The following is a 20,921-nucleotide window of genomic DNA, read 5'->3' as shown; positions in this document are numbered from 1 at the left end:
GCAACCACTCACCTTATGGGCTCCGCTTGTGGTGACCCATTCTCTTTGGTCTTTGACAGCAGCAAGTTTTTGAAAAATATCTATAAAAGGAAGGAAATAACTCAGCGAGGGATTCAGCACTTAAAGGCAGCAGTATTTATAGAATCTCAGGTCTAAAGCACTGAGAGGCAAGCAGAGAAAGGACAAATGGGAAAGCAGAGAACACAAAAATAACAATGGAGGGAGGTGGAACAGGATTATGTTGTTTTGATTTTTTTGATCTGAGAATTATCTCTTAAGCTCAACTAATAATTTTTATATTTTACTATTATAATAATAAGATGTGGAGATAGCAAAAAGGCAAACAATTCCTTCCATTTAAAGTTGAATGAGTTTCTCAACATCATTACAAGTTCAACATGAAACCAACTCTTCAAAGATCCTCCCTATAAAGATGTCAAATATAAAGAGGATAGGGAAAGCCCCTGATGGTGAAAGGTGAGCAAGGTTCCTCAGATGAAGGGAACAGTTGATCTCAAAAAAAAACTTCCTGGTGCCTAGGGATCTCCACGTACTCTCCTCTCCCTGTAACTGAGAATCAGTGTGTTGTCCTGGAAACAAATATGGGAAACCAGACAGTTCACACAAATATGGGAAACCAGACAGTTCACACAAAAATGGACCATCATCCCACTACAACAGGGGACCTACAGCTCATCAACCCTGGAGAGGATGGAAGGTGGGGCTGGAAAGAACCTCCAGAGAGAGAAGATTGAGTGCCACACACTCAGACCAATGTTTTCACATTCTCTTCATCACATCAGGATCTTTTTTCTTTCTTTTTTATGTTCAGAATGTTTTAAATTTTATGAGGTAGGTATTATTATTAGCCCAACTTTGGTGATGAAAAGTGGTTAACCTCTGACATCTTAATAGAAATCAGAGGAGGCAAAAACCATTTTTACTACAATCTGCCATTATGGAAGTCTCTCTTGCATTAAAATAAGCTTGCATTCAGTGAAAATCTTCAACATGAAATTGGGCTTTTCAAGTTAAGAGTTGTGATCTACTGTTTTCCTTCTGGGTATATTTTGCCACTGAATATAGCAATTAGCATGGACTCTTCTTGATCCCATAACTGTGGATGTGTACACTCACAAGCATTCACAGTATCCTTTCTCCTGTTGAAAACACCATCCTGCTCATTCAAGCAAGTGGGAAAAGTTGCCATGTCCCCATGACAACACTTACATGTCATGTTGACTAGCTTGTCCACACTATGCTGCTCTTCCCCGTAGCTGAGGTACTCATTGGCCACAATCTCCATGTACTGCAGGAGGAACCAAACCAACAAGAGTCAGAAGGAAAGAGAGTAAAAGCAGGTAAGGAACAAGATGTGTATTTCTACAAATGAGCTGTAGGTGGCACAACAGATACATCAAATAATACTCAGGGCTTCTGGGCCAGGTTCACTCAAGTGCTAAAAGGTAGCTTGAGTTTCTGGATTCTTTGCCTTCTCTTACATGCCCTGAAGTTAAGGGAGGGACCATGGAAAGATTGTATAAACTCTTGAAAGTCTCAAAATGACTTGTAACTAAATAAGCTGTCTCAAAATTAAAAAAAACCACATGAGAGACACCTAAGTCTGGGAAATGAACAAGGAGTAGTGGAAGGGGAGGTGGGCGGGGGGTTGGGGTGACTGGGTGATGGGCACTGAGGGGGGCACTTGGTGGGATGAGCACTGAGTGTTATGCTATATGTTGGCAAATTGAACTCCAATAAAAAAATTTTTTTAAATACAAAAAACCAGCATACACACCAATAGCAATAATCAGAATAAAATGGGTATGGGGCAGTCTGATAATCCCTCAATTATTATAAATAATTTATAACAAGAAATAGGCTGAGAAATATATATATAAATTTCTAATATTACAAGGAAAGTTAAGGTGGACAAGAGGACCTTTATGATATAATTTTATGAAAGACTACTTCATTAAATGAGGTAAACCCTCCAGCCAATTTAAAAAAAAAAAATCTTAAAAACAAAAATGAGACATGTTTCAGCAATTTCCTAAGAATGAAAATATAATAAAATAAAATTGATTTAGCATTAACCTGCCATTAAACTTAATCTTCCATTAATAATACAGAATAAGCTTGTAGGGCTTATATGAAAATCATCCTTTCCCTACATGGCAGAGGTTTTAGGAGAATGGACTGTTTCAACCTACTGCCATGCCTAGAAATTTTGCCTTATCATACTAATAAACTCAAACATTTGACTGGCTCAACTGTTTATCTTCCCTCAGTAGTTACAAAAGCGGAAAAATAAATCAAGTTAAGATGACTCCTCACATTCTTGTATATTTGGAAATATTTTAGCGAGCATGAAAATTCTTTTTTTGTGAAAAAAATTATGATAACTCCTCACATTCTTGTATATTTGGAAATATTTTAGCGAGCATGAAAATTCTTTTTTTGTGAAAAAAATTATGAATATCTTCATCACCAATTTTTTCTCCCATCATTTGGTATATGCAATGCTGCGCCTGCCAGCCAACACCTATTTCTTTTCATTACTAACTAAAGACATGTGACCTTTTATAGAACTTTCTTGTTTCAGCAGGCTGGGTAAAATTAGCTGGAACAAAATGTCATGGGTCCCTTCCTGCTCTGAGTATCCTGCCTCACACACACTTATCCACCCTGCCTGCTTCTCCCCTTGGCAGGCAGCCGAAAGTAAGAAAGCCATCTGCTGTCACACACCTTTGTAATCCTTGCCCAGAGCCATGGCACTAAATGGAAAGGCAAGACCAGCCACTGCAAAGGAAACTTACCTGAGCTAGGTTTTCAATTCCACCCAAGCTATGAAGTATTTCCTAATAAAACGAAAACAACAAAACATACACAAAAGATGAGGGTGGAGGGGGAAGTATATTTTATATGTAAGTTCTTTATTAAATCATGAGATCTATAATTATTTTTTGAAGAGCCACATTCTAACATAAATATGCAATTCTTTAATATTTGTTATTCATACCACATTTAAAATAAACACAATAATGTCCTGTTGATAAATATTAAAGTTGAGTTGAAATTAAAAGAATGAAAATATGCTCAGACCTGCAGCCTGACTACTCATTCTTTCTACTTCCCCTCATGTCATCATAAAATGCTAAAGCTGGAAAGAGCTGTTAGATATTATTCCCTCACAATGCAGATTAGAACAAATAAGACCCAAAAAGGTGAGCCACTTTGCCTAAGTGACAGGCCTGGGGAGGAAGGGAATCCACTATCACCAACTCCACCTTCCTGTAGACCTCTGCCTAGTGTAGTCCACGGACAGAAGCATCAACCTCACCGAAGAGCTAGTGAGAAATGAAGAATCTCCTCCACAACCTGAACCTCCCGAATTGCATTCTGAATTTCCCCAAGAGTCCCAGGTAATTCACAGGCAGTAAAAGTTGACTAGGATTGTACTAGGTCTCCTCCTTAAAATGAAGAGGCTAATGGTCTTATTAAACCCATACTTTTAACAAAGGTAAGAATAATCATCACAAAATGTCTCCTGATACAGGTTTTCAAAACCGACTCCCAATAAGAAGGCATTTCATGAGACTTCTGAAACTACTCTGAAAGTGATAATTAGGGAAGACAAGGGGTAGAAGGTTGTAGTAGTGAGAGGGACCAACTTGGAACTCTATTAATAGCAAATGCTCTCAGATTATCCACATTGGCATTTGTCTTAAGGCAAATGTGTTTCAAGTGACCCTAACCTGTTTAATTAAAGGTGCACTCTTCTTAACACGCATACACAGAAGTCATTTGAAAAATATTTAGCCATCATTCTAATTCTGGGAAATGCATGGCAATAAGTACTCTAGTGTAAGGGAGAACAATCTAGTTCCACTTTGAAGTCAACTGAGTGTGCAGGTTGAAAAAAGGGTTCAGATTCTTAAGGCTTCTTGTTCAAGGTTTCCTTACTGTATGTGCAGTGAATTTGGAAACACTAAACATACACATGTTTAAATTAAGTATGAAGCAATACTTACAACTCAATTAAAAATAGTTCTGTGATTACCCACTAATTTGAATTTTCATCATTGCTACTCACTCTAGAAGAGCTATAATTAAAGAATAGAATTTTGTATACATTATTCCTAGTTACAGCAGAATATTTTACACATAAAAAAATAACATTTTAAAACAATGTAAAAAACTTAAAAAATAAAAATATAACTATTAATGTTTATTCAACAATTTTTTTCATTCTTATTATGAATGAGGCTCCGAAGAGGACACAACTATGCAGATGACCGAAGCCTACTTCACTGAGCTTTAGGCAAGTGTAAGGTAGATATATAAACAATAGGCATTTAAGATAGAATTGGTAAGTGTTATCAAAAAGTTATGCATGAAGTGCTATGGATGTGCCAGGAGGGACATGTTATATCTCACTGAGAAGACTACAGAAAACATCATAAGGATGGTGGTCTCTGAAAAGGTTTAGAAGGAAAGATAGATTTGCTGAGAAGAAATAGTAAAAACCAGGGAGATTCCAAGCAAAGAGAACCAGAGGTTCTCATGTCCAGAGGTATGCAGAAGTTGTGCAGAAGAACATCAAGGTGTCCCATAACTCTAAGAAGCACTTCTGTAACTCCATGAAGTGGAGTTATTACTGGGAATAATGTCAGAAAAGCAGTGACACCAAACTATAGGAAAACTTAGTTGTGAACCTGAATCTGACTTTTATCCTGTGGACCATGAGATCTGATAAAAACATTGTGTGAACAAGGGATGATTAGAATCAGCCATGAGGACCTCCCTCTGGTTTTTCAATGAACTAGAGGGGGAAAGAGAGCCACCCAGAAGCCCAGTTGGTTGGCAGTGGCAGTGGGCAGGAGAATGTGGAAAGGCAGAGATGGTCTATGAAGTAGTGTGATCAACCAAATATGAAGGCAGGCTGGAAGAAAAGGAACAAAGAAGAAGACATCACCATATTTGAGCCCTGGGGACTGAGGGGCAGCAAGATACTATAACAGACCCAAGGGAAAAAAGAGGATGGGTCTGGGTTAGAGAAGACTCGACTTGGAACATATTGAGCTGCTGATGTGATATTCACTTAAAAAAAGTACAAGAGGCCATGAAAGATGAAATGAGGGTAAAACATTGAAATCTGGGGGCTGCTGACTTAAAGATTTAAATTTGAAGCTTGGGAATGAGAGGACACCAATGGAGAGAATAATGTTGAAATGATTGGTCATGGGCATCTGGGTGACTCAGTCAGTTAAACGTCTAGCTTCAGCTCAGGTCATGATGTCAGGGTCCAGGGATCCAGCCCAGGATCGGGCTCCCCACTCAGCAGAGAATCTGCTTGTCCCTCCACCCCTTCACCCATTCATGCTCACTCTCACTTGCTCTGTCAAATAAACAAATAAATAAAATCTCTTTAAAAAAAGAAAAGATAAATAAATGATTGGTCATGGTCATTTTTAAATTTTTATGTTGACAACATAGCTATTCAATAATCACTATTAACAATTCAAGACTAAGTCATTTTTCCCAAACTCTGTTCTGGGAATAACCCTTTTATTCTGTACAGAGGGTGGTATTACACATTCTATTTTAAAAATAATAATAATTTCATGACCAAATTCAAATTACCTTGGGAAATGATACATTAAACAGAGTTTGAGAAATGCTTTTATCATAGGACCTCTCTGAGCCTTTAACATGCTACTGAGTGCCGTAAGCCTCCAATAGGAGGACTAAGGTGCAGCTTTTCCCAAACATCATCAACTGAAGCACATTTCTTTTCACAAAATGCATATTAATTTCTGTAGAACTCCATTTAAGAAGCACTGTTTGAAGTACAGACAGGAGAGAGGCTTATACTCAATTTACCCTTCGTTTACAAAATAAACAGGTCACCCTCCAACCGCCTTATTTCTATGTAGACTGGAGTAAGGCCAGGAGATTGCTCACAACTCCTAGTCTTCCTTATGTTTCCTTTGGTTGTACCAATGTGACTGCTTTCACTTGAGAGCATCAACTGGAAAAAACCAAGACCACAAAGTACGCACATACCTGGGCTTACCAGTTCTGGGTCTAATCTGAAAAGCAAATATGACTGCACACTTGATTTACAGCAACACTTCCTGGGTGCCCTATCAGATCTCAGCCTTTTCTCCTTGGTCACAAGGCCGGGGGTCACAAGACTGGGTTCTGGACTTCTGAGCCCAATGACCTGGAGAAAGTCCCCCAAGTCAATCTGTCCTTCAGTTCACCATGCTCTGACTAGTTTCTGAGATTTGCCTTTAAAAAAGAAATGATAGAATAATATACTACAGATAATGAGTATGTTCTCAAAAAAAACAGAGCATAATGCAGCACCCACATGGCTGTTGTTGGTGCACCACTATTTTTGCCACGGCTGAAAATGTCAGTGCCATTAGATGCTCTCATCCTAAACCTAACCAGAAACCAAATCAATGCCACAAACACTGTGGTGAGCCCTTAAGTAGGGAATCACAACTGCGATTGCTTCACTCTTCTGTTCAAAACTCAACAGTGGGGTTCCATGCTGCTTATTCCTGGGTCATGATTTTAAGGCCCCTCTATCCACTGGCATCTTATCTTCCCAGATTGAAGAGTAATACTCTTCTAAAAACAAACTTGGTTATTGCTCTACTTGTAGGGGGTGAGTCAAAAGGAATACAAGAAAGGTTTCCAAGTTTCCTACCTCGGGGTCTGGAGGCAAGCTGGTGCTACTAAAAGCGCTGGGAGTTGATTCTGAAGGTTCAAGGTGAGAAGAAGCAAAGAGCTCCATTTTAAAGTTATTGGGTGGAATGCACTCCTACAATGCTTCTCAAACTCTTTGGTCTCTGTACTCCTTTATGCTCTTAAAAATTACTGAGAACCTCAGAGTTCTGTTTATGTAGGTTATATCTATTTACCAAATCAGAAGTTAAAGGTGAGAAATTTTTAGGGATGCCTGGGTGCCTTAGCAGTTGAGCATCTGCCTTTCGCTCAGGACATGATCCCGGGGTCCTGGATCACGTCCCGCATCAGGCTCCCTGCATGGAGCCTGCTTCTTATTCCACCTATGTCTCTGTCCTTCTCTGTGTGTCTCTCATCAATGAATAAATAAATCTTAAAAAAAGAAAAAAGTGAGAAATTTTAAAAACAGGAGTACACAAGCCACTATTTCATCGGCCATCAGAGCCATGACATCATTACACATCCTATAGCCTCTGTACACATGTAAGACAGTGTGGGTGAAAAGACAAGCAACATCATGGCATTATTTTTAAGATACTTTTGGCCAGGTACAACCCCTGAAAGGGTTTCAGAGACCCGTAAGCAGTCCCCAGGTCGCACTTCAAGAACCACAATACTATTGTGTCATCCACATGGCCATCCAAAATACCCCTGGAAATTTGGCATTTACATAAAGAAAAAAGTTTGAGACCAGAGATAGGTACCTGTGGGCAAAAAACAACAATGCCAACCACGATAGTTAAAGCCAAGAACGTGGAAGATAGGGGAGAAGATGATCAAAGAAAGAATTTTGGGAAGGCTAACATTTAGGAAGGCAGGTTTAAGAAAAAGAGCAAGTAGGAACACCTGGGTGGCTCAGTGGTTGAGCATCTGCTTTTGGCTCAGGGCATGATCCTGGGATCCAGGATTGAGTCCTTCATCTGGCTCCCTGCAGGGAACCTGCTTCTGTCCTCTGCCTATACCTCTGCATCTCTCTCTCTTTCTCTCTCTCTCTCAAATAAATAAAATCTTAAAAAAAAAAAAAGAAAGAAAAAGAGCAAGTAAATAATAAAGTAAACAATACAGAAAAAACACAAAATTCTGAAGAAAAAGTAGAACCTCTTGGGAGGGGTGAAGGCAGACAGAAAATGTGGCAAAGCCTGTGTGCTACTACAGGAGATGAGGAACACAGGTTCTGGGATAAGGTCAGTCAGCGTGACAGTCTTTGTATTGTTGTTTCTAACATAATCATTGGTTGGGAACTTCTAAGATTTTCACTTTATCCTCGATAAGCAATATGCTATGGCTTCACAGTAGTAATAAGTCCAGATTTATCATTGTCCTGCTTGGGACTCCTACTATACTTGAAATCTCAGAACATAGGTCTTTCTTTAATTATGACAAACTCAGGACACCTGAGTGACTCAATGGCCGAGTGTCTGCCTTTAGCTCAGAGCATGAGCCCAGGGTCTTGGGATCGAGTCCCACATCGGGCTCCCCACAGAAGCCTGCTTCTCCCTCTGCCTATGTGTCTGCCTCTCTCTGTATGTCTCTCATGAATAAATAAAATCTTAAAAAAGATTATGACAAACTCTAGGCACTTATACCTTCAAAATGGCTTCTCTTTCATTCCATCCAGTTTTTTCTCACCTGGATCTCCATTAAACATATACTGAAGTCCCTGGCAGGCAAGATCCAATCTATGAGCCACCAGTTTGCAACTTCTGGATCAAGGAATGCTGACTGAAGCATAGCTCCTAGAGGGAACCCTATCACAGAATTCAGTGCACAAGTTATGTATGTAGCCCATTAATCCTGATAGAAAGGAAGTTACATTCAAGAGAAATAGCCTGATCTTTCAAGAAATGTAGCAATGAAGGTAAGGTGAAGATTTGAAGGGATATCTGGGTCAAAGAAAGGACATTTTTATGACGATGGAAAATAGAAAGGGAGCCACTAACGCACTAAGAAAAAGGATAGATGGGTAAAGCCTTGGCAAGGAGGAGGGATATTTCTTCTGAAACAAGAAGAACATAAAGTTTCAAGATAATCCAAATATTTCAAGCAACAGAGAAGAGATAATAAGAGAGCTCCCACTGGGATGACTTTGGTATTCCTCCATAAAACAGACAATGCTGTGATTGGTGAGAATAACAGGGGTAGGAGGGGAGGGGGTTGGGGTATGAGAAGTGGACATGGTTTGGATCCGCCACCATGGATCCTGTAGCACTGACTCAACAAGAGACGAAAGGAACGCCTAGCAAAGGTGAAGTCTCGCTGAGATTCACCGGCATAAATTAGAGTAAATCCCAGCAAAGCTTTGTGACTTTGGCTAATGATTTTTGGCAACTCAAGAAGTTAAACAACTGCCTGCGCACATGCTCCTCTTTGTGGAAAGAAAGCCGGGAGGAGAGATTCAGAGAGAATCCCCTTCTATGGAAAGGCTAGAAATCAGGGAAAGACTTCATTTAATACGTGTTTAGTCACAAAGTCCCATAAACAAAGAGGTCACTGAACTCTTTCCTAGAGAGCAGAGCAATCAACCCTGTACCAATCCATCAAGAATTAGACTAAGAAAGGCAATACTTTAGATGGAGATCAGCAGAGTATGAGACAACTGTCATCAATTTTCTGAACAAACAGAACATCTCTGAGAACATCTATTTTGTTATTTTCTGTAAGTCAAAGAAATAGATCTCCCGCTAACAATCCACCTGCATGAGAGTCAAAGAGGGTACTATTAATAATTAAGTGGGAACAATGAATACATGCTGGAACTGATCCAGGCAAAATGGGACACATGGCCCACCCTTATTAGATATGACCAATACAGAATTGCAAATAGCAGCTCAGAAATGCATGGAACACAGTTCTGTAAAGCTGGTCATAGTGGGGAAAGGATACTGTCTTCCCTGAAAACTTCGAGCAATCAGGACAGAAAGCCATTTGGCTTTTCTATATCCTGAGGCCCACAGTCAAAGGGCTACCTGGATGATAACAGCACAAAGCCTGCTCATGAGGAAGTGGTGATTCTTCTAAAGGAAAGATGTGGAACCACCATGAATCCTAGAAGTTTCAAATCAGAGCAGGCTCTATAGCTGACTAGTACCAAAATACTTTTTTTAAGTGCCAAGTTTGAAAAAGACCATTATTGGAGTAATGAAAGGAGACACATTCTGACTCAAACAATTCATCAATAAAATCAAATCAAAAATAAAAGATCTTCCAAGTGGTCTGAGGTTCCTAGTAGCTTATCAGGACAGAGTGTAATAGGAGATGCTTTTTTGGGGAAAAAAATCTATGAAAATTACTGAAGTATGTGTATGAATAATAAGAACATCCTAGATATTTAACACCGGCAAGCAGAAACAATAATGACTAAATAAGCAAACCTGAGGCTTTGGAGTAGTGGTTCTCACACCATGGTCCCCTGACAAGCAGCATCAGCAATACCTGGGAACTTATTAGAAATGCAGGTTTTCAGGCCCTCCACAAACCTAGTGAATTAGAAACTGGTGATGGGCCCTAGCAATCATTAAGTCCTCCATGTGTTTCTAATGCACACAAAAGTTTGAGAACTGCTGCTTTATGGAGGCAGCTATCTACCAGCCATACTGGAAGAACTAATTTTCAAGGTCCAGGTGAATTGTTAGGTAAGTTTTCTTTAGAGCCTCACTTTGAAAACACTAAGTCCTTCCTATGCAAAGTATGGGCCACAGACTAGAGGCATGGGTATCCTCTGGAAGCTTTTTAGAAATGCAAAGTTGGGCCTCACTATATACCTGCTGAATCAGAATATGCATTTATAAGATTCCCAGGGGATTCCTAAGTGCATTAAAGTTTAAGAAGCACTAACGAGGGATCCCTGGGTGGCACAGCGGTTTGGTGCCTGCCTTTGGCCCAGGGCACGATCCTGGAGACCCAGGATCGAATCCCACGTCGGGCTCCCGGTGCATGGAGCCTGCTTCTCTCTCTGCCTGTGTCTCAGCCTCTCTCCTCTCTCTGTGTGACCATCATAAATAAATAAAAATTAAAAAAAAAAAAAAAAAAAAAGAAGCACTAACGAGAGACAGCACATGCCATTAACTAGTGAGAGGAAGGGGCAGCCCAGATGGCTCAGCGGTTTAGCACTGCCTTTGGCCCAGGTTGTGATCCTGGAGGCCCGGGATCAAGTCCCCCCTCAGGCTCCCTGCATGGAGCCTGCTTCTCCCTGTCTCTCTCTCTCTCTCTCTCTCTCTCTCTCTCTCATGAATAAATAAAACCTTAAAAAAAAACTAGTGAGAGGAGGGAAAGGTTCTTGACCTCGCAACCCTCATTTGGGACTAGTAGGAGGTTCCTTGATCACCTCTAACTCAGAGTGGGAGGCTAGATGTAGGGAAGGGCATGGACTCTGCAGCATGCTAAAACACCAGGCACTGCCTTTCCACTGGCTGCCTCTGGAGCCCCCCGAGAAGGCCGCTGCTTGTCACTGCTGACTTTGACTCAGTCAGCTGCTTAGCCTTGAACACACTAAAAGGTGTGGCCAAGTCTACACTGCTCTGAATTGCCAGTGGTTTAGAACATACACCAAAAGTTCCATCTACTTAATCCCACAGTTAATATAGCATAAATATATAGACTTTTTGTCATTTCTCTCAGATATTTTTAAATAGCAGGTGAGATACCTCCGAAATCTTAAGCCTCTTGAGTTGTGAGAGAGAAAAAAAGTTAACGTGGCCCCAGTTTTTTTACTTGTCTTCATAACAAGTAAGAATTATTTTTATTTTTTCCAACCAACCTGATAACATGGATCCCTCATTAGAAGTCTCAGACAGATTAACACTCTCAGAAAATGAATAGATGGGGCTCGATGAACCCACTCTCTGAAAGAAGAAAACAAGAGAAAGTGTGTTTGTCTATGTTTAAAAGGCCAATGACAGAACAACACAAGACGAAGGAGAATAAGGAACATACAAAGGAATAGCATTAGTTTATTTCAAATTTAATCTGTAATAAGGACTGTTTGTTGGTACCTGGACACCTAATCCATTGTAGTGCAAAATACATACAAACTGTTTTTTATCATTATTAATCAGAAGCCCCGAAATTATTTGGCTCCGAGTGCCCTTACTGGCTAAGGGCAGTGCCGGACCAAAAGAAATAGCTAAAAGTTCCAGTAATTAGGTTCAACTTTGGGGTAGCCCCAGTGGCACAGTGGTTTAATGCCGCCTGCAGCCCAGGGCGTGATCCTGGAAGACCCAGGATCGAGTCCCACATCAGGCTCCCTGCATGGGGCCTGCTTCTCCCTCTGCCTGTGTCTCTGCCTCTCTCTCTCTCTGTGTCTCTATGAATAAATAAACTTTAAAAAAAATCTTAAAAAAAAATTAGATTCAACTTCAATAAGAATGTATGCCCCGATAACTTAGTATCCATTCAAAAAACTCATACACATGTTATGAGAAAACTGTTTTTATTTTATTCTTGATCACATTTACTTATGAATGGGGTGCTGTGCACCTGTGTGTGCACTCAACAAATTCTCAAGCCTTGTAATCAGATTGGAGACTATGCCACCTTCATCTCCTCTTCCAGCTGATTTTCACATCGTACTTGCTTTTATCATAACAACTATAAAAACCCAGCTTCAGAAAGACAAGCCATCATTTAAAAGAAGGAAGCACAACCTTCATATGGAAATCATAAAGTACCCGGAGTAGTTTGCACTGGGTCTGATGAATACTGAGTAGCTCTGTGTTCATTGCAAATTTAGAAGACTCTATGACACCCCTGAGGGTTCTCTGTAGTCTCCAGGGCACTTTGGCGGACAGTTTGGAAAACACCATGATAAAGTATTTTCATAAAACAGTTTCCCCAGAAGCAGAGCCTGAGATGAAGGTTGGTGTGTAGGTGAATGATTGAGGACATGCCCTCAGGGAAGACCACCAGGAGTGGGGAGCATGAAGGAGAAAAGGGAAGGCAAGCATGGACATGATCTCAAGCAACCCTCATCTCACCCTCATCTCAGTCTGACAGTGGCACTTGGTGCAAATGCTAACAAAACCCTCAAACAAAAAGTGTCTGCTATTCCATAGATAGCCGAGAAAAACTGAGGAAGATAACAAAAGCTATTCCAGACTGGAATCCACATACTTTCTCTCACCCTCTCCCACCTCCACGAGCTGGTTAGGTATCCAGCAAGGTTAGGATACTTTAAGGATCTGCCCTTCCATCAAGTGCAACATCTGCTTAAGCTGAGGTCCCAAGCCAACCCTTGCCTGGCCTGCCTCATATTCATCCTTAGCCTTTGGTGGTAGACTTGAGCTTCGTCTCCTTTGTGGTCCTGAGCAATTCAGTTCTGTCCCCAAACCTGCACATCTCAAAACTGAGTGCATGAGACCCACCGTCCTCAAAAGCAGGATAACCATCTAAGGTCACTGGAGATGTCACCTTCCACTCTACCCCATTTCACTCCATTCCCAATTGCCATCCCCTACGACTTAGCTCATGAAAGGGAGATTGGTAAATATGCTTTCCCATATTGTTATATTCTCAGGGATGCCTGAGTGCTCCTGATAGATGAGAGTCCCTGGCAGAGGCCTCGCTGAGCAGGACGTCCCCAGAGTATCACTGGCTGAGAATTGCTCTTCCTACCATCACCAGGACTCCTGGCAGGAGCTGCCCACCATAGCTACCATCAAATCATGGCCCTCCTCCAGCCCAGCCACCATGACACTGACACATTTGCTATGGAGGCAAAGCTCAGTTTCTTCTAAGAATAAAAGCAGGACTCAACCCATACCAGGGCTTCCAGCCAGGGAGAATTAGCCAAGGCCACACTGGGAAGCTACCCTATAGTTCATCTTGACTTCCTTGTGTTGGGAAAAATAATGCAAACTCTAAATACACTTGAATTTAAAACAATCACCTATGGGAACATTTGTAAGGATGTGGTTATTCTGAGGCTCCTATTACAGACCAAATACCTTTAATCTTTATAAATAGGGAGACGGCACATGACTGCTTTCCCTTTCAGGTGCTGGGGTCAGCTAAAGATAGCACGTAGCCTAAACTGTAGTGCAAAGATAGGACATCCCAAAGATCTAACAGAAAAAAATGATCAAGTTGCAACAGCTGCTAAAAACCTGATGAGGTTTAATGCTGATTGCTTTTCATTATTTAGAGGAAAAGCCATATTAAGAGGTGATTCATACTACAAATATGTGTGCACTGGTATTTTTCCTGTTAACTATATACACTCTTCACAGGGAAAGTTCATGACCTTTGCAATGTTTTTCATATTAAAATAAATACGAAAAGTTTTCTTCTATTTCCTTCCCCCTCCTCTAAAAAAGAAAAGAAAAAAATTCCAGAATAGGCTTCTTAAAATTATTATTATTAAAGGAATACAAATAAATGAAGAGTTCCAGAAAAGTCCGTGTTAAAAGTTCTGTTCCAGGCAAATGGCATTTTTTGTTTTGCAATTTTGGGACCAAATCCCAAGGCTATTAATATTTCTACGTGATTCTGGCCTCGGCTGTTGTAAATGTAAATAGAATTCCTGGTGTCTGAGTCCTCTGACTTTTCTCTGAGCACCGACCTCTGGAGGAGCAGTTGTTCCTTTCTTGGCTCCCAGCCCTTAACCCCCCACCAGGACACAGCACATGGGATGGAGCTCTGGTATTCAAGAAGAATGGCGTGTTCTGTAAGATGATATATATCTCTGTTTGCCAAGAGTTGGGGGACTAGGAAACACACAACTTAGTGCAACCAGAGAATTGTAGAGAAAAATAGTGACCAATTGTAAAGACAGGTGCCCTCGTTCTACTGAGTCAGTGACTACAGCCCTAAGGAGCTGTGTGACTGGCCCAAGACTGCATATGAGAGTAGAACCGGGGGCTGAGTTCTGTGCTCCTTCAATCCCTTCCCAGCCCACCCCCACTCCAGGTCCCCCAGGCAGGGGTGACTAGGGAGACAATGACTCTCCAACACATTTACTATGGAATCAGGAATGTTGAGCAGCCGGGGGTCCTCTGAGACAGCTCTGAAAAAGTTGTCTGTCTGCAAAGATACTGTTTCCCTGGAGGATATGTCCCAATATAACCGCCACACAGCAGCGGATTCATGAGCAGGCAAATATTTATCCCCTCTTGTGACTGAACTTTTGCCACTTCTTTAGCAGGACTATTAATACATGACAGCGTGATCAGCTCCCACGGCCTTTGTCCATGACCACCTGCCACATGGCTTTCAGCATCACATGTCACTTTCTGCTATCGATACAAAAAGGGAAGGAAAAACGGCACTGGCCATACAATCATTGAAAAGAGGGGTAATTAGGGTTTCACCTTCTTGAAAGAAACCAATATATGATGTGAGGGCTCCACATAAAAATCAGTCATGGGACTGTGGTATTGCATCATAAACCTGCAAGTACCAAGATCAACAAGCCAGCCAAACGGTCTGATGTTAGCTGAATCCAGGGGCTGACACACACCAGAGGTTCACCCTAGACCTCATTTGTACCATGCTTCGCTCTGGTTCTCACTCAGAATAAGTAGTATCTTCATGGTGGGGTGTAACTTAAATTTCCCTTTTCATTAACACACAAGACAACAACAAAACCTCTGCCTTTGACTCAAAATTTAAGAGTGAAGAAATTCAAGCTGTTTCAAAATAAATATTATCACAAATTCATAAAACAGAGCCCTGTGTTGTTGTTGTTGGGGGGGGTGGGGTAAATACTAGAAAAGTAAAATTCACATCAAAATAGACATGGTAAAACTTAGAAGAAAAAAGAATGTGTGTGAAAAAATTAATTACGGATGAATATTCAAGAAATCTTTATTGACTTGTTCTACTATTCCTTGTGGGTCTTTATTCTTCCTCTGAGTTGCCCACTAAATCCAGCCCCAAATAGGTGCCCAACCAGAAGTCCATCCAATGGGTCATTACTGGTCCTAAAGTCAGGGAGATATTGAGCAGAAAGGACTGTCTACAGGTGTTTCTTCTACACAGTTGATGGAAGTTTCAGAGGTAGAATGCTTTCAAATATTTACTCATCACTTATTGGTAGCCAGGCACTGTTACACGCCCAGGGGTACAGCAAAGGACAAAACCATGCACTTGTGTTCATGGGACTTACCTTCTAAAGGGACAAGGCCAATAATAAACAGAAACTAATAAAAATTTATATGAAGTGGTATACAATGTGGGACAACAAAGATTAAGAGTTTAAGGAGTCTAGGGGATACTACTTTAGGGCAGTCAGAGAAGGATTCTCTGATAAAATTAGCATTCAAGTGAATTGAAGAGTGAATCTAGGTCAGAATAGCAGAAGATATATATATATATATATATATATATATATATATATATATATATATAGTCCCTGAACAAGAGTGTGGTTGTTTGTGCAAGGAATAGCAAGGAAGCTCATGGGGCTAGAGCAAAGTGAGAGAAGACAAAGTAACAGAAGTTGAAATCAGAAAGATGGCAAGAGCCAGATCTGAAGGGCTTTGTAGAATAAGAATAAGGACCCTGCAGAACCACTAGAAAACTCTAAGCAAAGAACTAATACAATCTAAAAGAGATTTTGAAAGGATCCTTTTGGAAGTAGTGTTGAGAACAATATAGGTAGCCAACAATCAAAGCTGGGAGCCCAGTTATCCTAGTGTAATTGTCCAAGCAAGGAATGGTGGCAGCTTGGACCAGGTCAATAGATGAGGAAGAGAAAAGTTCAGGGAGGGCAAGTTCGGTGAGAAAAATCAAAGGTACTATTTAAGGTATGTCAACTTCGGGGTCTCCAAAGAAGAAAAAGTCCATTAATCAATATGTAAAACAAAAGATGAATCGACAGCAACTACATACAACTTATAAGGTAAAGTCCGTCAGAGCAAAGCTGATAAAGGGATGATGGAAGCTGTCATTTATTGATTTGGCCACGTTTAATTGGTTCCAATGGTTAGTGGTTACATGTGGCCCAAGAACAGGCAATGCTTTCCTGGGAAGGTGGAGACATTTTAATTTCATGTCTGTTAGACATCCAAGTGAATGATTTTTGCAAGAAGCAGTAGTAGATAGAGGAAAAGAGAACATTATAACTGAAGTGTACTTTCCTGGTGCAAAATTGAAAGAAAATGTTAAATATATTTTGATTAATAAAGAACCTGGGAACAAGTGAGGCATAGGAGAAAAGAATACCAGTTAAGTCCTGCCTGAGGACCTTGAGCTTGGCCTTAACCTCTCAGCTACTGCATCTATCAAATGAAGTTGGACTGGATGTTTTCTTCATGGTCCATTCTACCTCTATAATTAGATGATGTCTTTTGTGTGTGTGTGTGTGTGTGTGTGTTTGAGGAGAATAACATTTTAGGAGAAATGAAAATGCAAAAGTTAAATATTTATTCCAAGTTAGGTGATGGGGAGAACAGGACTGCTTATTTTTTGTTTGAGGATTATGTGAAATCCTAGGTTCTTGAAGGTTATTTTCTTCCTTTCCACATTTAAGACTGTGAAACTTAGAACAAAAAAGACAAAAAGACAATGATGCAGCTCTTTTAAAAAACTTTACTCTGGATAAAAGCATAATATGGTTTTGTATGTGTGTAATAATTTCTCATATAAATGAAGAAAAAAGCATAGAATTGTAAAAAAGATTAGAAGGAAATATAGCAAGAATTAATTCAGCTATTTCTAAGAGAGGTATAAAGGGTAATTTTTCATTTTTTATAATTTTCTGTATCCACATATTTTTTTATGGTGCTCACAATAATTTAATGCAGAGAATTCCACTACATGAAGACCCTCAGCCTCTATGCTTCCCTATAAAACCAGTGTTGATGGCTTGAGTTGGAGACAAAACACCAAAGCCTAGAGTATGGTGGGAGGAACAGGAGCCCAGGGCCATGAGAGGGAAGAGGTGGGGCAGGGCTAGTTGAGAGACCAGAACAGCCAGGAAGGCTAAGAGGTGGGGGCAGCAGGCTTAAGGTGAGAATTAGCATAGGCAGAGGTTCAGAGGTGAAAGAAAATAACTCTCCAAGGTATAATGAGGGGCTTGCTCTGACCTTGGTGAGCCCAAGGCATACGACAGGCGGAAACAACAGATAAGCCAAGTAAGAACAGCTCGATCTCAGAGGGCTTTGTGAACCAATAGGGAACAGGCATTTAGGGAACCTGGCCATTAGAGGACGACAGGACTTTACCAAGGTGACCAGAATTCTCTTTTCCTAGGTGAGGAGGAATCTTCAAAAGCCCATATTTGCCTGTCTGCTACCTGATGAAAGAAAATCACAGAAAAAGCATCTCTCCATCAACTTTGTATATTTCAAGAACTAAATCAAGAAGCTGAAGAGATTGCTTCTGTATCCTAACTTCTGGTCCTTTCCTCTCACCTCTGTGGACAGGGTCTGGAGTGCCAGTGCTGAGGATCAGATAAAGCTCAAAGAAGAGTCGCTTGCATCATGACCTAGCCTAGCTTGCATCATGACCTAGCCTAGCTTAGACATGGACAGCAAAGGTCTTCTGGTAAACAAGTAACTAGGAAGGACCTCTTGGTTAGAAATTCCCTGTGAAGTCCCCAGGACACTTTGAATAGCATTTCCTAATTGTTAAGGCTCTGGCCAGAAGCTATTCCCTGTCTCAAGAGATTCTTTAAAAAAAAAAAAAATTAAATATATATATGTATTTAAGAGGATGGGGAGAGGCAGAGGGAGAAGAAACTCAAGCTGACTCTGTACTGAGCCCAATGCAGGGCCTGATCTCACAACCCTAAGATCAGACCTGAGCCAAAACCAAGAATCAGATGCCTAACTAACTGCACCACTCAGGCACCTCCTATCTCAAGCAGTTCTTAAGCTTTTGTGTGGAATATAAATAAATATCTTCCCAATCTTGACTTCTACAGATCCATTTCCAAGATATGCCACATTTATAGTAGATATTTCCAAAAATGGGATGTAAGATAATAAGGAGACCAACTTGTTCTTATTAGAAAAGTGATTATATTTTTAGACCAAAAAGGTCATGCTAAATGGATCAGGTGGTTCTCTTTTAACTGAAATTTGAAAACCTTATATACTTATCTCTCCAAAAGTTACAAGCAGGGGAAGAGAGGATATCCTAGCAATTGTAGGATAATCATACCAGGAAGAGACCAGTTAAGTGAACTGACTTTAAATAACAACAAATTTCATATTAAATAGGCAGTAATAGGATTTAATGAAAACATGATCTTAAAATATACACTATGAAACTAAGATCTACTTTATTTTACATTTAACAAAATTTAAGTTATAATTACAACTCTGCCCTGATAAGTAAACAAAGCAAGGATGGATTCTGATGTTTGGGGCAATCATAAACATGATCCAGCATCCTTGAATTCATTTTAGACTTTTGCAGCATAAAGAGGTTCAGTTTTGCCATATATTAGAAAGAGTCATCAATTTTTCCTAAAGGCCTCTCCTAACCTTTGCTGGTCCAAAAGTGCTTTTTTTGAAGTCCTACTTTGTCATTGTCCTGGTTAATAGCCTCTTCTTCAATTATCATTGATCTCATTCTGCCAGTGCCTCATCACTTCTGGTTCCAATAGTTCAGCACCATCACTTTTAGTATCTTCAGGAAATTCTACATCGTTAGCCAGATTTGCAAGCTCATTTCACAAGTATATCATGTTATATTTGCACTGTGTTATAGGATCTGCACAATGTCTGGAAATCAGCAAGGAATGGACCAACAAAGAGGGAGCTCAGAGGAACAGATACTGGGAAGAGATATCTGAGTAGAGGTCATATCCTTAATTAGAAGATGTGTCAAGTTTGTGACAACTTTTACTTCCCTATACAACTTGGTAACAACCCAATCTTGTATACCAAGCACCCTTTGTACTTTCCTGGGTAGGCAGATGAAATGGAGAGGAGGTGCGTTTATCTTCTAATAGTAGACTCTCCTATAGGCAAATGATGTTATGGCAGAAAGAAAAGCTGGAAGGCCAAAATTCGCTTCCATACTCTGCCACACAGCAAGACTTAGGACCACATGTAACCAGGAGTAACCTCAGCTTCAGACACGATACTTTCACTTGCCCTTTGAGATCTACTGTGAGGCAGTGCTTACAGCATAACCTTATCTGACCCTGGATTAACAAGTCCTGTCTCATTTCAGATGGCCACCTGGCGATTTCATTTCTGAGAACAAGGGAGTAATCACAGGTCAGTCTTAGGAAAAGCACCCAGAAAGGAGGTATCCAGAAGTGTGGTTTAGAGGAAGACTGCAGTTGGGGAGAATGAAATAGAACAAAAACAGCATCACTCAGACATAAACTGACAGAGGAGCTGGAAGGGCTCACACTCCACACATGAGACAAAGTTCCCAATCAGCCATATCCTCAGGGTAAAATTGAGTTGCTTAGCATCCTGAATATGTCCAATCTTGTCTACAACCTGAATTGGACCAAAGTCCACAGTCCCTCAACCTCCACCAGTCTTTAGTTGTCATGATATAAGTAGTTTCTAACCACCATATTTTCCCTTGTACTAAAATAGTGGGCAACTCTTTTGCTGGCCAAAGTAGATGCTGAAGAAAGGGATCACATGTCCTATGCATCTTTGTATTTCTACCCTCTCTTCCTTCCCACTGTGTGTTCCCTCTCTTTCTTGCACATAGTAGATATCCAAAATTTTACTTATTGAATTTAATCCAAATTTTCCAGCCAACATTAAATCTGATGTTTGCAAAGAATTAGAATAGGAAGCTATACCAGAAATGTCCCTTAGATGTAATTCTTCTGTAAGTCTGAATTTAGAGGGAAAAGGGGAGGAAAGGCCATTCTGGCTATTTTAGCAAGGTCATATGGGGTGAGAAACAATGGAAGACCTTTACACTTAAGCCATCTTTGACCCAACCCTGCTTTTAGAATAGAACTGAACGTAACTATCTGTCAGCAGCCAGAGGATGACATAAAAGGATGCCCTTGATGTTCAACATTCCTAAATTCTTTCTCATACTATGAAAGCAAAACAGATCTATAATCATCTCTTCCTAGTTTGAAGATTTCCAGGGACTACTCATGTTGCAAGCCAGTAATTCCATCCAATCTAAGATGTCTCATTAATCACTAAGAAATTGAAAAGGTTCTGACAAGAGATTTCTTAACTTCAGAATTGTTAAGATATTTTCAACTGTTCAATGCCAACCCTTGCCCA

The 20,921-nt window shown here is 40.4% G+C and overlaps 1 protein-coding gene across 11 annotated transcripts in view; it reads right to left on the bottom strand.

The window, feature by feature from the left end:
* The window catches only part of NEK10 (NIMA related kinase 10), a 228,214-nt gene that overhangs the window by 178,176 nt on the left and 29,117 nt on the right, over window positions 1-20,921 (bottom strand). For 10 of the 11 annotated variants that reach the window (XR_005376940.1, XM_038570673.1, XM_038570664.1 and 7 more), the window contains 4 exons: window positions 11,519-11,603; window positions 2,820-2,861; window positions 1,231-1,309; window positions 13-80 (listed from right to left, as the gene is read on the bottom strand). Coding sequence is in view for 10 of the 11 variants with exons in the window: in XM_038570673.1 (XP_038426601.1) it covers window positions 13-80; window positions 1,231-1,309; window positions 2,820-2,861; window positions 11,519-11,603 (274 nt within the window). In the remaining variant the exon portion in view is untranslated. The remainder of the gene's footprint in view (window positions 1-12; window positions 81-1,230; window positions 1,310-2,819; window positions 2,862-11,518; window positions 11,604-20,921) is intronic. The other variant, XM_038570672.1, reaches the window with a different exon arrangement.

This window comes from Canis lupus, chromosome 23, assembly GCF_011100685.1.
Source record: "Canis lupus familiaris isolate Mischka breed German Shepherd chromosome 23, alternate assembly UU_Cfam_GSD_1.0, whole genome shotgun sequence".
NCBI classification, from domain to species: domain Eukaryota; kingdom Metazoa; phylum Chordata; class Mammalia; order Carnivora; family Canidae; genus Canis; species Canis lupus.
The sequence above is the reverse complement of the archived record's forward strand: the minus strand, read 5'-3'. Positions and strand labels throughout refer to the sequence as shown.